Source organism: Panthera pardus, unplaced genomic scaffold (genome assembly GCF_024362965.1).
Source record: "Panthera pardus isolate Hobbes unplaced genomic scaffold, ASM2436296v1 HiC_scaffold_16, whole genome shotgun sequence".
Classification (NCBI taxonomy): domain Eukaryota; kingdom Metazoa; phylum Chordata; class Mammalia; order Carnivora; family Felidae; genus Panthera; species Panthera pardus.
The window spans coordinates 94,045,367-94,062,780 of record NW_026526721.1 but is presented as its reverse complement, the minus strand read 5'-3'; the positions used below and the strand labels follow the sequence as shown (position 1 = coordinate 94,062,780).

The 17,414-nt window shown below is 39.5% G+C and overlaps 1 protein-coding gene across 8 annotated transcripts in view; it reads right to left on the bottom strand.

Moving 5' to 3' along the window:
- The window catches only part of TNIK (TRAF2 and NCK interacting kinase), a 396,523-nt gene that overhangs the window by 142,639 nt on the left and 236,470 nt on the right, over nucleotides 1–17,414 (bottom strand). For all 8 annotated transcript variants that reach the window (XM_053903642.1, XM_019463160.2, XM_019463162.2 and 5 more), the window contains exon 4: nucleotides 7,667–7,792. In XM_053903642.1, the coding sequence (XP_053759617.1) occupies nucleotides 7,667–7,792 (126 nt within the window). The remainder of the gene's footprint in view (nucleotides 1–7,666; nucleotides 7,793–17,414) is intronic.

The window sequence follows — 17,414 nt, the reverse complement described above, 5'->3', positions numbered from 1 at the left end:
TTAATAATGCTATCTGCAGCATTTCATATTTATACTTTACAACAACCAAAAATGTCAATGGGCATGATCTTTTTGCCAGGCAAGATGCTACAGCAAATGTAAACTCTAGCAGACCTAGGTCTGGAGGCTGTGGCCAACATCACTGCAGATTCTAGAAAGGATCTCTCATTGGTTCATCTCAATATCTTATTTACAGATGATCTTATGCAGGAGCTAGGCAACTAACATCAATATGTGAAGTTTAGCATGTATGGAAGTCACCTGGGAGTGGTGGAATTTCTGGTACAAATTGGAGCAGGCGTGTGCTCCCCAAACAGTTATAACACACTGCTGCTATTGGGGGTTTCAGGCCCAGCATTTTCAAATCATCCTGGTTTTCAAAACTTTTTAAGGAATCCAGACTTTTGCAAGAAATTGATTTTTTCTAATGTTGCCATAACTAAAACACCGCCATCTTATGTGACTAAAACTAAATACATTCACCCAGACAGTACTTAGCCTCTGGGCTGCCAGTTTGAAAACCCAGGCCTATTACTCTAAAGTTACCATTTTTATATGGAAGAAACCAGATGTCAGAGATGCTGCCTCTGCCAATACCAGAACCCAGGTCTCTGGATTCCAGATCAGGTTTCAGCCAACGGTGGCAATGTTTGTCCCCTCAATGCATATATAGTTTTTGAACTCTTAGCTCTGCAAGGCTATACTGTTGCAATCTAATGAATGGCTTACTGAGACATTTCAGTACAGTAATCTGCTGTCTTACTTGACCACCTTACATTTTGGAAACTAATCGGATATTATTGCTTTTGGGGTGCCTGGGTGGCTCAGTCAGTTGAGTCTGTCTTCAGCTCCACCGTTGGGGAATTCCAGCCCTGAGTTTGAGTCCTGAGCGTGCTGACAGTACAGAGCCTGCTAGGATCCTCTGTCTCCCTTTCTCTCTGCTCCTCCCTTTCTCTCTCTCTCTCTCTCCCTCTACTCAAAAATAAATATTATTTAAAAAAAAAATTTATCATTGTTTATAAGATATTCTAGTCCTGGGATTGTGGTAGTATGAGAAGACAGCAAAATATGTATGATTTTGCCTTCTAAGGTTAGAGTATTAGTACTCCTAATAGATGGTACTTGTCCCTCAGTCCCAGTGCCCGAATGGTGTGCAGCAAAATGGAGAGCTTCTCATCACTGAGATGGGGTGGAATGAGACGGCTGTGCTGTGTGACAGAGCTTGCTTGTTTCCAAGAGATCAGAATCTTTATTGAAAGAGCTCCCTTTTTTGATTTCCGGTTCAGGCCCTGAGCGGTTGATAAAGGAGAATTACTTAGCCATTATCAGAAGTAGCTGTATTTCCTCAAAGAGCTGGTACTAAACAAGAGTTTATCTCTACAACAAGACTGATAGAATTCGCACAGATTATAATTCAATCAGACACCTAAAACAGCACATGTGTTGGCTGGTAGGATATGTGCAAAACCTCTAGCCACAACAAAAGAAATAACTGGGGAATATTTCCTGTAGTCTGGATACTGGGAATGCATGTTAGAAAGTGCTGCTTTTGGGAAGCTTGGGTGGCTCAGTCAGTTCAGCATCTGACTCTTGATTTCGGCTCATGTCATGATCTCATGGTTCATGAGTTCGAGCCCTAAATTGGGCTCTGTGCTGACAGCATGAAGCCTGCTTGGGATTCTCACTTGCTGCCCCTCCCCACTCACACTTGTGCTCTCTCTCTCTCTCTCTCTCTCTCTCTTAAAAAAGTGCTGCTTTGGTTGCTACAGGTTACGTCTCTATATAATTCACAATAACATTTTTATATAAATGTAATCCTAACAGAATGCTATTAGTCCAAAGAGTCAACTATCTGTGATCTTTGCAATTGTTTGCTAAAACATTCCCGAAAGTCTTAAGGTACTCCTCAAGGCATATTTCTTAGACTTCCACATCAGTCTTATTAGTAGCTAACTGGTCCTGCTACCCTCTTTGAAAATTGGGGAACTGAGGAATGGAGGTTAAAGATGAAGTCAAAATAAACCCAAAGCGTCAATCCTATTTGGAACACCAACTTTTGATATCAGAATTATTTTTTACAACTTAAAAGAATGTAAAGCTCAAGGGCTTGATTCTAGCATAAGAGAGCTTGGGGTTAGCTAGCACACTGGCTTTATCACTCACCAGCTGTAAGACCTGGGGTAAATTTCTTAACTTCTCTGAGCCAAATTTCCTTATCGGTAAAGTGGGGATAATGATAGATCTAAAGTATAGAGTAGTTGTAAAGATCTAATGAAATAATATGATAATGCAAAAAAAAACCCAAAAAACCCAAAACCATAAAATTTGGCATATGAGAAGCAAGCAATAAATATTATCTGCCACTGTTATTATTAACACAGAATGGCTCAAATTTAGTGAGTCGGAGCCCTTGGAGTAATGATGCACAATCACATTCTATAACCAAGGTCCCACCAACATTGTACTCTGGTATTAATTTCCCATTATGTTTCTATTCTGCCTTTACTTTTCCAAGTTCCCCCTGAGTTTGTTACCAAATAGAAAGAGCACAACTAGAAAAAGAAGATGGCCTCATCCTCGTAAGCATTTCATGGCTTGGTATTTTTTTCCCTGGTAACACAGAAGCTAATGGACGATTACTAGTGGGGATGGTCCCTGCTAGGCCCTCTGTCTTCCAAGCAGAATGTGGGTCCTACTTAATTGCACGTGGTCAAATGGAATGTGAAGGCCTGGCCCTCCCTTGGTGCCTGGGTTTGGGAGAGACCACTACTTGCAGATCTCCCTTTGCCAACCTCAGGAAGGGGATTCGCTTGCTAAAACAGTCTCCTAATTGGCCTCCCTGATTCTACTCTGGCCTCCATCTGGTCTAGTCTCAACCCAGAAATGGGAGAGACCCCTTAACTACGTGGCTCATATTCCATCCCTCCTCTACTTTCAAAACCCTCCAGTGGCCCCCCCACCTCACTCAGAGTAAAAGCTGATATCTTTCCAATGGTCGGTAAGGCCTTGCATGATGTGGCTCCAGGTCTCATCTCCCAGGTTTCTGATCACACTGCTCCCATTGTTATTCTTGGAAACCACCAGGCTTGGAACACGCCTCCTTGAGTCTTCTACAATGGGACTTCCTCTGGATGCAACCCCATCAACCTTTCCCTGCTCTACTAGGCTCTTGTCAGCTTCCAGCACTCTCTACACTTTTCTTACTAACTATATTTATTTTCTATGGTCTGTAGCAGGAGTGTAAGCTACATGTAAGTAGGGGCTTTCTTTAGTTTTGTTCATGGATATATCCTAAGTGTCTACAAGAGTCCCTTTTGTCTAGCAAGTGCTTGATATATATTTGTAGGATGAACAAATGAATGGTGACTGAATAAATGAATATATACACTTGCAGACTCTTGATTCCCAGCAACCACAGCTGTCTTCGTGGGAGGAGCAGCTGGCCAGGGTGAGAACTGGCAGGCAGCAACTGATTCCCAAGAATACGAAATCTCCTGTTCATGCCATGCAGATGCAAACGGGCTTCCTGCTTTCTCCCAGTGCCTATTGGAAAATGGACTGCAGGTCTGCTTATTTAAAAACAATAACAACAAACTTCCAGTGCCTTTCACAGAACTTCAGGCCAAGCTAAATTGTCACATTTCAGGATGCCTGCATTCTGACTCTGCATTCATCCATTAATGAGCTTTGAGGCCCTGGGAAAGTCAATTAACTTCCTGGCGATCCAGCAAAATAAAAGACGACTAATTTTGTTTCCAACTTAAAAAACTGCAGCATTAGGAAAAGGGTAAAAATAAGTGAATCCCTGCTTGACCACTCCTCTCTTTCTTTCAACCAATTTCTAAATAAACATCCAGATTTTAACAATTCACTCTCACAAGAAAACCAACTCTCCTATCTGGCCCATCTCACAGAAGAAGTGATAAATAGTTGGGTGTGACTCAGCTTGTACTATTGCAAGTGATTCCTGAAGGTGGTGGTTCCAAAGCTACATTAATGCTTTCGTTTAATTTGGAACCAGGGCCCTGACCAAACAAAAAAACTCTCTGCAGACAGCATTAAAACAGCTATCATTCTCCACTTGTTATCTGCTGAAGCTTATGGCAATATGGGGTCATTGCTAAAAAGCTAGATTCTTGATGACGTAGAAGTCCTTTAGGAACACAGAGATATTCCTACTTGAATCATCTTATCACTTCCTGTCGAACTTTTAGTCCACAAATAAAATGAACTCTCAAAGTACCTGCAGCCATCTGCTTTGTACTGACATTATTAGCAACCAGGTCTGTAGAAATAATAATCATTTTCATTTACAGTCCAATTATTCTATCAGCCTCGTATGCTCAGCACCTTCCTGGCACTGAGGCCACAGAGATGCAAACACAGTCCTTGCCTCAGATTGCTGACTGTCTTTGAGGAGCAAAAACAGCCCAATGGGGAGCAATTAAAAAAAGAAGAAACAGAAGTGGCTCTGATGTTCAACGTAAGAGAGAGTTTAGAAGAAAAAAGAAGCAGACATAAGAAAGAAAAAAATGTTTTAAAAGTTAAATTAGTGAAAATACTACCCAGATACAAATATCTTCGACACCATTGGTATCCTAGACATCCCCATCATTTAAATAGACAATAGATACATTTTTTCTTTTATTTCCTTTTTCTTCCTTTTTTATTTGCCAAAAATGAAAATGTATTTTATCTAATCATAGTATTTTTAAAAGGCTTTAAAAAAATCCCATTATATAAGTTAATGTTTTTGCACTATAAATATAAATCTACATCATTGTAACTGGCTGATGTGTCCTTTCACACTGTCCTTTAATAGATTTACTTAAGCAATTCCCTATTGGTTACCTTCTACATACATCTTTATACAGTTACCCAAATATTTATTTAGGACACATTCCTGCATATCTATCTATCTGTGTGTGTGTGTGTGTGTGTGCGCGCGCGCGTGTGTGTGTGAATGTTTATCTGTATGTATCCCAAATGCCCTTGAGTAAAGATAAGAGTACCAGCCTCCAATCTTCATTTCCATAAGCAGGGGGTATGAGTGTCCATTCTGGGCATATCATTTAAAAAAAATCTTTGCCAATCTATAAGTTTAAAAAATGGTATCTAATTCTTGTTCTGTTTTGCATTTATATTGTTGGTATGATTATATTTTAAGAACATCTTTACAGGTAATTGATAATTCTTACTTTGCTAATTGCTGCCTCATTCTTAACTCAATCCTTCTTTTAGTTCCATATTTTTCTATTATACCATATTATTTCTATTATTATTTCTAAAAACTCTTCCTCTCTAAAGGCTACTAAATTCTTTCTCATCATATATAAAATATTTTTCCTAAATTAGTTACTTGCATTTTACCTTGTTTTTTATGTTTTTTTGTAATGAGAATCTTAAAAAAAAAATGTATACAGGCAAGTCCATCAAAATTCTGTTATGTGGTTATGCCCTTGCATATATGGCCTCGTTTATCTTTTTTAGTATTACACAGTTATAGCTTTTTTCTCTTACTATTTTTACATTTTTAATTTTCACATTTATATCTACTATACATTTAAGAGGCCACAATTAAAATATTACTATAACTTTTTCAGAAATCACATAAAAATATATAAAATCAATGTGATCATACAAAGTGGGTTTATTTACCCCAAAATACCTTTTTTATTTTAAATTTAAAGATGGGCTTATGGGGGAAAAATATACAGTAGCTCTTTTCACTTCCAAAGATTATAGTATTCAGTTATCAAAATACATGAAAATCTTGTTATTTTTCTGAGCTAACATTATAATATTCTTTTTGTCACCAATTCTGTTCACTGTGTACGTTTTATCTTCTCAACTGGACTACAGACAGATGTCTTTGCATTAAGAGAGTAAACTGAGATTCTTTGATTAGCTGTCCATGAAATAGTAGTTGCTGGATTCACACAATTTAGTATATAATTTGGCATATAGTAAATTCTGTCTAATTAAAGAATTTTGTGTGTCAGACACATAGTAAGAGCTCTAGAAAATGAGTAAGATGGTAAGTGGTTAAAAGGGTATTTTTAGAGTAATTAATCCAAGCAGCAACATATGGAATGAACAGAGATTCAAGAAAGAGAGAGCGAGGTAGGTCAAGTAGAAGTCTACTGCAAAATCTAGGCTTCCACTGAACGGGCCCACATGAAGTTAGCAAAGGAAGATTAAACCAAGACAGCGTTATAAGCCAGCCTGAGAGATAAGAATGAATAAAAGTTTCATGGACAGAAACCACGAAGGTGAGAGGAAGAGCAATCTAAGCAGGGCAGGGATAGGAATAGTGGTTTTGGTAGCAGATATACTGAATTTACCTTCCTTCAGTGGGACAGCTGTCTCACAAACTGTCAAAGATACAGGACTGGGGCACATAGCTAACTAGAAAGGAAAGCAACCATGAGAGTACTTATATGGTATCAGATACTGTTTTAGGTATTTCATTCACAGAACTGGAATTTAAATTTCAGTCATCCACACATTAGCCAGAGATGAGGAAAAGACCCATAGAACTTGGTTAGATTATTGTTCCACCATTTCTAGCTACATAGACCTTGGGGCAATTAACTTACCCTCTTTGTAAACCTAAGTTCTGTCATCTAAGAAATGAGGCAAACTCTGGAAAACAGTATGGCGTTTCCTCAAAAAATTAAAAATAGAACTACACTATGACTCAGCAATTGCACTACTAGGTATTTATCCAAGGGATACAGGTGTGCTGTTCCGAAGGGGCACATGCACCCCAATGTTTATAGCAGCACTATTGACAATAGCCAAAGTATGGAAAGAGCCCAAATGTCCATCGATGGACGAATGGATAAAGAAGACGTGGTATATATATATATATATATATATATATATATATATATATATATATATATATACATACAATGGAGTATTACTTGCCAATCAAAATGAATGAAATCTTGCCACTTGCAACAAGATGGAATGGAACTAGAGGGTATTAGGCTAAGTGAAATTAGTCAGAGAAAGACAAATATCATATGACTTCACTCATATGAGCACTTTAAGACACAGAACAGATGAACATAAGAGAAGGGAAACAAAAATAATATAAAAACAGGGAGGGGGACAAAACATAAGAGACTCTTAAAGAGAACTGAGGGTTGCTGGAGGGTTTTTGGGTGGGGGATGGGCTAAATGGGTAAGGGGCATTAAGGAATCTACTCCTGAAATCATTGTTGCACTACATGCTAACTAACTTGGATATAAATTAAAATATGAATTAATTAATTAATTAGAAAAAAAGAAATGAGACTAAAAAAAATGAGACCATAATAATGTCCCTCTCAAAGAGCTGGAATAAATGACATAATACATAAAAAGCAAACAGTGTGATGCCTAACTCAATAAATGTGGTCACTAGTGGAAAAACCAGAGAACTTAACAACTGGCTTTAGGGATGGCCCACATTAAGGGGTAGAAGATAAAGATACTTTATCTTTAAAATGGGAAAATGGGAAAGAACCTTGAAAACACAATGTTATGGAAATTATGGGGCCAAGAGTTTCAAAGAAGGAGTTACTTAATCCAATTTAGTCATGAGGACAGAGAAATGAACCATTCAGCCCTGGTTGTTCTTCCTGTAAGTAAAGTAAATTTGGGTAGCACTACATACCCAAAGTTGGTCATCCATGCCTGGAGGGTTCTTTTTGATAAAAGCACCATAGTATGTAGCAATATTCCGGTGATGAGAATACTTCTTCAACATGTTAATTTCTTGTTTGATTTCTTCCTCTTCATCCTGTATTAGAATAATAAATATTATGTCATGAACAGCCATTGTGCTTAGTAGGATTCTGTTTTTCGTCACCATCTATATCAACTACACAATAAATTCTTTCTTAAGTTTTATTCTTCTGTGGTGGTAAACAAGCATACTGACTACAAAGAAAAAAAATCACAAGACATCAAATTGGCAATCCTAGAGGCTCTTCTGTTTGTACAGCAAACAGGCATAGTATGCAACCATTTAGAAAGAAAAAGCTCATCCTTTCACCTGGAAAAGATCAAGGTAGACAGACTATTGAAATAAAATTCACTCTCGGCTTCTGGGAACTATGTCCACTGACTACCTATCACTGATCATATCTGATCAGTAGGAAAGATTGGGGAAAGAAAAAAAAAATACAAGCTCTGACATTTAAAATTTGTTAGGTTCATTTTCTTTGAAGCCTACTTTTATTGAAGTAACTGACTGAAGATGATGAAAGTCAGCTGGGTAAGTTCCCTAGATCTGAAGAAGTTCACAAAACAGGGGAACTCATCTCACCTTCTGGAAACTAAACATAAAAAGAAAGGGGGAACGTGGCAGTGCCATGGATGTGAAAAGAGGTAACTCTCCTACAGACTAAGTTTCCTGATGTTCGGGTTTCATTCATTCTGAGTTTCACTTTGGAGTCCATCAACTTGGCCACTTTTGGAGGCCCTGGCACTATCGGTGGGGGGTGCATGTGCTCTCCCATAATTTTATTTTGATATGTACACATCAGTTGGATTTATTTCTGAGATTGGCGAGACAAAATTCCATCCCAGGAGAGTTATGTGAGATGTGCATTAGTAACAATTACCTCTGAGGGTAGGTTGTAACATCACCTTTACCTAAAGGCCGCCTGTGCTGTGTCCCTGTCTGTCCCCTTGCAGCTTGGGCTGCTTGGCCTCACTTCAGTCTCTACATTGTCGGGCCCTTCTGCGGTTTTCCATGTGATGTCTTCTTTCCTGTCCTCCTCTGGACACAGCTTTTACTCATTATTCCTAATCGAGCTTAAAGGGCCCTCCTCAGGATGTCTTCCCTATTTCTCTCAGGCCATGTCAAGTCCCCCCTGCTGTATCTTATCCACCTCCTACACTTCACACAGGCATCATATTTGTTGGTACTGGTGTGGAGATGTGTCATAATTGCTCTTCTACTCGACGCTCTTCATGGATGGTAAGCTCTCCTCTGCCTTCAGGTCTCAGTTCCAGAGTCCCTTCGCCAGCAAAGGTTTCTGATCTGACTTGGTTCTAGCCTCATGGATCATCACATGTGTCTTCCTTTGTAGCACCTACCAGAATTGCAATCTACACTTATCCGTCCTATCATTTGATTAAGGCCTCTCTTTCCCATCAGCCCGTACCAACTGTGAACACAGGAATGGTGCCTGCTTTTGCTCTCTATAGCATGCCCAGCACCAGGCAAAGTGCTGGTGAACAAATACAAATAAAAGAGAGGACACCTGCAAGGACCCTGCTACTACAGTGGCATCGGGGGTACTTGAGAGAAAACAGTGAGGGTGAGATGAGAACGGTGAAGTGCTGACATTTCTTCATCATGAGAAAATAAGTTTTAGTGAAAAACAATGGAGATTTCCAAACCCAGGAGAGTGAAGCCTCTTACATGTCACAAGTCTTAACAAAATCAAAGACTAACTGATCTCAAAATAGAACATACGATTGAGGTGCTGACCTAAGGAGAAGCATGTGGCCCCAACATTGAGGAGGGGGGTCCAGGAGTGAGGGGCTGGGACAGTGGCTGAGGGAAGGGATGGCATCCGATGACCAATGGATTCTTCCCTGCAGCTATGGGAGACTACCTACACATTCACTGTAGCCTGAGGACAGACTGACCTTCACAGACCTTCTACTTGTTGAAGGGCCTCTGTAGCATGCCTCAAATGTCTTACTATGGTGCAGATTAAGGTATTTTAAACTTACCATGTGGGCTGAATAATTGTGGATGAATGCAGGATGTGAGCATATGTACTTTAGGGAAGCCCAAACAGAAGGAGGAAAACAAACCTGAGGGTTTCTGTGAGCAGCCTGGTATCCACAGCTGCTTCCATTAAAGAGGCAACTACCTGGGGCAGTGAAACACCAATCATTTTCCAATGGCAGCCTGCCAATCTCACCTTTGGTCATTCTTAGAGACAAGTTGGTTGTATAAGCATTGCTGCCGGCCTCCTAGGTTCTCAACAGGATGGAGGGTGATGTGGGACAATCCAAGAGGGGAGAAGTATCCTTTTTAAAAATGTTTGTTTATTTATTTATTTTTGAGAGAGAGAGACAGAGGGCAGAAGGGGAGGCACCGAGAGAGAGAGAGAGAGAGAGAGAGAGAGAGAGAGAGAATCCGAAGCAGGCTCCAGGCTCCAAGCTGTCAGCACAGAGCCCGACGCGGGGCTTGAACCCACGAACCGTGAGATCGTGACCTGAGCTGAAGTCGGATGCTCAACCGACTGAGCCACCCAGATGCCTCAGGGGAAAAGTATCTTAAAAAGTTTACCATACTATTAAGAAAACAGTTAAATAATAGTGTGATTCAATATATAATTAAATCCAAAATAAATAATACTGGAGATCGGAATGAAGGCAGCAAGTTCTCCATCACTTTGCGAAGGTAAACTGAGACAATATGAAAATGAAGAAAGCATATGCACGGAGTCAGAAAAATGAGGGTCGGCAGATGGGGTGCATGTTCACTTTGGGCTCCACTCTTTTCTGGCTACATCGCCTTAGGGAAGCAATCTCGCTTTTATTTTTATTTGTATTTTTTGAGTTTTATTTATTTAAGTTATCTCTACACCCAACATGGGGCTCGAACTCACAAACCTGAGATCAACAGTGGCATGCTCTTCCAACTGAGCCAGCCAGGCATCCCTAACCTAACTTTCAGCACTTAAGTTTTCTCATCTAGAATTACATACAGATTTATAATAGTATTGTATTATATGCCCAGTCTTTTGTGATATTTGAACGAAGTATGTTTGAGTTATAAATGCAAAATAAACACTGTTATTAATCTTGTCAACCAAAAAAATAAATACATAACAAGGGTGGAAGGGCAAGAATGGAAGTATCTTGAATTTTAGTTTAAACTGCACTGTTTCCAAACACAATTATGGGACCACTGTGGGTCATGGTTATGGAGCTCTAGCATAGAACCTTGATTTGGAGGTTATGTGACCTTGTAGGTGGGCATGCATTTTATCAGGCCTTCAGGGCTACGGTTTATCCTGATTTCTAGTCTAGGGCAACGGTGGCAGCAAGTTAGGCAGTGGAACTGAAAAGCACACACGTACTAGTAACTATGAGAACTTATTCAACCATTCCATAAGCAGTCTACCCTCTCACAACACAGCTCATTGAAAAGGATGAGGTTACGATGGTTTCAAAAAGACAAAGATAACAACCGAGGCTAGAATTAGATTTCAAAGCTGTAAGAAAAGGATGTCTTCTGTTTTGTAAATGGGTTATTCTTATGTCTGAAGAATTAAGCAAAAGGATCAAGCTCACTGGGAAACAAATGAAAAAAAAAAAGTAATGGTACTAAATTGTTACAAATTTTACAAGGGAATAATTTTTAAAAGCCAAGTCCAGGATACTGGGAAGAACTATTACTTCAGTACTGATACTGCAAAATCTAGTCCAAGCTGATTCATTATGTACCCTCAGGCATTGCATAGATACTCTCTGGGTATCAGCCATTTTCACCTGTGATTGAAAATAAGAATATCTATTTAAGCTGCCTCTCAGGGCTTGGAAAAAACTAAGTGCTTATTTAAGCATAGCTTTATTGTCAAAAGAAAGAAGATTGCTTTTTTCACAAGATCATGGGAATCTACTTATTGCTTAGTATTTGTGGTAGACTTGGACTGGGAGGGAGACAGAGAGGGAGTAGAAAGTAGAAAGTAGAAAGTAGAAAGTAGAAAGTAGAAAGTAGAAAGAAAGGGAGTCCATTAGTTCTTCTTTTTGTCTCTGGGCTCTGCCATGTGACCTGCTCTGGCCAATGGAACATTAGTAAATGTGCCCTAGCAGAGGCTGGAAAAGTACCTGTGCACTGGGGCATGCTCTCTCTTATTGCTGGCAGACAACTCTTCCATGTGAGAAGAAAGTGGTTTTCACATGCAAGGAAATGGATGCGTCCAGGAGATGCTTTTAAGCCACTGACTGCCTCTAATGATGATATCATATAACAATATGATACCAGGGTTATAAAACATAGCCAAAGCCAACCTCCACTATGTCCCAGAAACTGTGTGTGTTATCTTATTTCATACTCAAAACAGCTCTATTAAGTAGATGATTTAACGATCCCATTTTACAAGTGAGGAAAATGAATTTCACAGAGGTTAAGTAACCCCCAAGTTCATTCGTATTTTAAATGTCAGAGCTAAGATTCAAAGCAAGATTCCTCTGACTCCAAAGCCAGTGCTCTTAATTCTCTACTGAAAACTCCAGTTACCCATGGTGATAAAACAAAAGCTGCTAATCATGAAAGAAGTGTCTGGGAACATTTCAAGCCAGGGATGAAGAGAAACGCGCCTTTGGTCCTCCAATTAAAGAAGCTTGTTAGCACACATTAGTATTTGCTTATGAATGATATCAAGGGATAAAAGAGGGATTTTAAGTTGCATATTTAATACATGGGGAATATACTTTAAGCACCTACACTATGCTAGGATTTAAAAATGGAATTAATAAGGCATTTAATATTAGTGTGCTCTATAACAAAGAGTTTGACCAACATTTAGCTCTCAATCCATGGAACAAGAGTAAAACTGCATAACTTATAATAATCCAAGGGACGGGTCAGTTTCAATTCAGAAGTATGAGATGTATAGACTCCGAAGTGCCACTACACCCTAGCATATGGGCATCAGGTAGAACCACTTCTGCTCCTGCTCAACCAGTCCTGCTTTCCATAGCACTTGTTGGCATTAGGCAGTTGTTTGTGTTAATTTTCCTATCATTCTCAACTCAACTGTTGACAGAATATGACACGAAGTTGAAGATAATTTATTGTTAAAGAATCAGAGACTATTAGAATTTAAAGGGGTTGTTGACATTTTCCAGAATGTACATTTTAAAATAATTTGTAATAGTGAAATCCTTTCCTCCAATAGAAATTTGATTCAGGATGCCAACAAATATAGCATCAACAAAAACTAGACTTTTAAAATCAGTAACATTTATTTTTGTGAGTGTAACTATGTGATATCTAGTTATAAAATTAATCAATGACAACAAAGAAGCTGTTTGAGTGAATACGTTAGATGTTTGAAAGAAATATAAAGTCCCATATCAGCTTCAGTATCTCATTAATTTTCAGTTTTGTTTTGTTTCCAAGGCATAGAAAAAACAAGATAAGTAATTGCAAATTTCTCTTTTTAAAGAGAAAACTCTGAAATTTCAGTGGAAATTCTTCTTCCTGAATGAAATTGTGCACACAAACGGAGTAACTTAGCAGTACAAATTAAGAGGCTGCCATTTTCCAGTGTGTTTGTTGGTATATAACATACAGTTTGAGGTTTGTTTTATCACAGTTTATTAAACATGAATATATAATAAAAATTAGATAATATTTAAGCATGTACGGATCTTGTAAGATTATCTCAAGGTGGGGTTATGCACCTGTAAACTGTATTTTTATACATTGAAGGAAACAAACCCAGAATGGTCCAATGACCTTAGCCTTGAGAGAACTGGGACTTTGCCTTGACATTCTGTAGGCAGTGCCTGGATTTGCTGTATATGTTAGTCTTAAGCTAATGAATTCATTCAATAAACATTTAACTGCCTACTATACCCCAGGCACAATGCTAAATGCTAATAATATAATAATACAACAATGGGCACCATGGATTCAAGCTCTGCCACAATGAAACTTAACTATAGGCTAGTGGGGAACACTGATGGAAATCAAAGAATGACACAGATGCATGAACAGTTACAAACAGGAGAGGTATGGATAGCTAATCTAATTGGAGGCATCAGGGGAGACAGCACCAAGAATTTCAAGTTTGGGCTGAATTCTGAAGGCCTTGTCGGGGGCACCCAGTTGGGAAGAAAGGAAAAAAGTGTGACATGGTGTGACTATGGAGGGAACCAATTTTCGTGCAGAAAAATAGTGACTGCCAAAGCCCTATAGATGGAAGGGGTATGGCATGTTGTCTTCTATAGGAATTGTTGGTACCATGGAGAGAAAAAGGAAAGATGTCGGTAAGAGACACTGTGATAATAATATGCACTGAACATAGTGTTCTACATATGGTTCTCAAAAACTTTCTTTATAAATAACTATGCTTACTTCTCATACAAACTTTATAAGAGAGGGGGTGTGATCCACAAGGCAAGGTTAAGCAACATGCTCAGGGTAAGGGAGCCCTGAAATGTCAAAACTAGAATATACCCAGATGAAAGTGCCAATCTACAGTGCTCTTCTTTCCCATGAGGCTAACCTGCTCTCTTGCTGGGAAATTTCTCTTGCTGGGAAATGCTGTCCCTTAGAGATCCAGCTAGCACAGCCTGATGTGCATTTTTCTCATACCCAAGCTTCCACTGATGATGACTCCTTATAAAACCATGAATTAAAAATAAAATAAAATAAATAAAGACCCTTGATCAAGTTAACACAGAAGTAAATGAGTTTTACTCCTGGTAGTGTTGTCACTAACTTGCCTCAAGTCTTACATAAATGAGGTGACTTATATCCTCAGGGACCCTATACCTATAATTCAGGTAACAGCTCACAGGAATTGGAATGAGTCTTACCTGATGGTATAAACAGTATAATTGATAATGCCTCCCCTTTGTGTTTTGGTTACTAGGAAAAAATAATTTTCTAGTTTTCTGTGGCTTATCATTTGGATTTGTTTTTCTTTTATCTGGTTTTCTAATCTTTATATTTTCTCTGGTCTCTTGTTTTCACATATATATTATCATTTTGTATAGCATCTACTATGCCCCAGGTTCTAGGTTAGCAAGCCCTGCAGGAGGTACAGAGATGAAAACTGCACAGTTTCCATTCCTGGCTCATTAAAGTCGGTAGGGTAGGCTTTAAATGAGAGAGGACTTTCCATAAAGGGAACACAAGGGGTGAGCTTCAAGTTACTGGGAAGAGAGCCAACATATTGATGGGTGAGTCAAGTCACAAAAGAAAAAAAGCGCCCAATAAGAGAGAACCTGATAAAGTCCAAAGGTGGACATACATATGAAATGGAAATGTGCTGGCAGCACAGAGGAGGGGATGAACGTACAGAAGGAGACCCCACAGTCTGCTACTGAAGAGCCTGGTTGCAAACCTGGATTTGAATAGCACGCTCAATGATCCAGGTACTCCTCATACCTCTGTGTGCCAACATCCTCCCCTACACGTATCTCAACTTCACTAGGGGCATAAGAGAATTAACTATAATTTTGACCAAATGCTTAGAGGTACACAAATGAAAGGCACTACTGAATACCATAATGATGTACAAATATTTTTAAAAATGAGTGAGCCTCATTGTTCACCCTCATTAGTTTGGGGGCATAGACAGTAGTTTCCAGGGCCATTCTTTGCTCTTAAGGAATCTGTCTGACATGCGTGCATACATATATGACAAGTCTATACACCCAGTGTGTGTGCACGTGTGCAGAGACCTGGACAGACATAAGCCACCAAAAGGGGGATAGTCTGTAGGCAAGACAGGGGGTGATGCTGAAATGTGCAGGCAGTGGGCAGCTCAGCTTGTTCATTTTTAGAGCTCTAGAAGCTTTCTAAGTTCCAAATGCTGTATACCCTACAGAACTGATGCACTAAATATAGCCTCCAAGGTAAAAGGTATTATGGACACAAAAATAACATGTTTATCTTTTCTTTGTTAAAAGTTCTCATCATGTGCTTTATCAGACGATCTGTTTGCTAAAGATGCCTACCTGAAAAGCCCCAAAGGAGAAGTCCCAAAGAGGTGTCCAGAGGGGTCTCTGAAGCAGAAGAGTGTGGGCTGGGGATTCCTAGGCTTTGTTGAACCCACCTGAGAGTGAGACTCCGAGAGCTGAGAATGCCCTTCTCCCAGCCCTAGTAACACAAAACCGAGATCTATTCATCCTCGGATCTCACTTACCTGTCACTTTATTAGGAAACATACTAGCCACCCGGATAGATTCGTTTCCTCTTAAATTCTCTCTTAATACCCTCTGTACAGTCCTTAGAAGCTAATCAAAACTGTGATTAAGTAATTGTTCGGCTATTTTTCATGTCTTTTATACATGTTGGAACATAAGATTCCAGAAGACAGAGCCTGTGTCTGTTCTACTCACTGCTATCAGTCCAGAACATAGCACACCCTTTCATTCTTAAATGAATGAATAATTATGGTTTCAGTCTTCGGCTTCTAGAATCTAGCTATATACATTCTCTCCTAGATCCTGCTCTATAGTAGGTCATTTGGTACATGCTTGGGGTGAGACATTGTTCAGGGTAAGACTAATAACTCTGTAATTGAGGTGATGAAGACAGGGCTGATTCAAACCATTTACACACATCAACAAGAGACTAACCCAGGGATGGTGCACAGTTCACAGCATAGGCTGCCATCTCCACACTATCATCTACTAATGACAGAAGTTCAATGCATGCTCTAAACCCTTCTTTCCATTCCTATCGACTGCCCCATTCAGGAACTCACTGTATCTTACCAGGACTAACAATTAAGATCATTTATTGAGGACCTGTTGTGTGCCAAGCACCAGATATCATATCATTTTAGCCTCAGTATAAATTTGTGATGTCTGTATTTCCAGCCAACACATAAGAAAAATGAGATTCATGGGGTGCCTGGGTGGCTCGGTTAAGTGTCCAACTCTTGATTTTGGCTCAGGTCATGATCTCATGGTTTGTGAGTTCAAGCCTCACATCAGGTTCTATGCCGAGAGCACAGAGCCTGCTTGGGATTCTCTCTCTCCCTCCATCTCTGCCCCTTCCCCCCCACCCCCAAGTTCATTGTCAGTAAGGAGGTAGTAGGTGATCTCAGCTCTGAGTCTGCAGGCCATGCTCCACAGATACTCCCTCATCTTTCATTCCTAAAACAGGGCTGTGGGGAGAGTGGACACACCTTAACTGGCTGACTTGGAATTCCAACTCTGCCATTTACTATCTGTGGGGCTTGGACAAGTTACTTAGGCTCTTCGTGCTTTTAATTACTCATTTGTAAAATGAACACAGTAGCAGTGTCCGCTAATGGGAGTTGCTTCGAGGATTAAACAGACTAATATATGTTGTACTAAGTAAAACAGTGTTTTGGCATATGATAAGTACTCAGCCATTTTTATTTTGACCATGGATGTTGTTGTTATTACTATTATTAATAAAGTTATGTCCTGTGCTACCAATCGCTCCCCTGAACAGTCTCTCTTTGCGAAAGAGGAACGAAACGTGCTTATAGCAGTATGTGCCCTGACTCTTCAAAACAATCCGGATGAAAAGATTTTTTTTTTTTTTTGGTCCAGTTTCAGCCAACATTAACTATGCGCAAAGCCCTCTACCAGAGGCTCCAGGGAGACCACTTCCTTACCCTTCAAAGAAGGATGGAGACTGGTCATAAGCTTCAGCCACAGGAATTCAGTAAGCA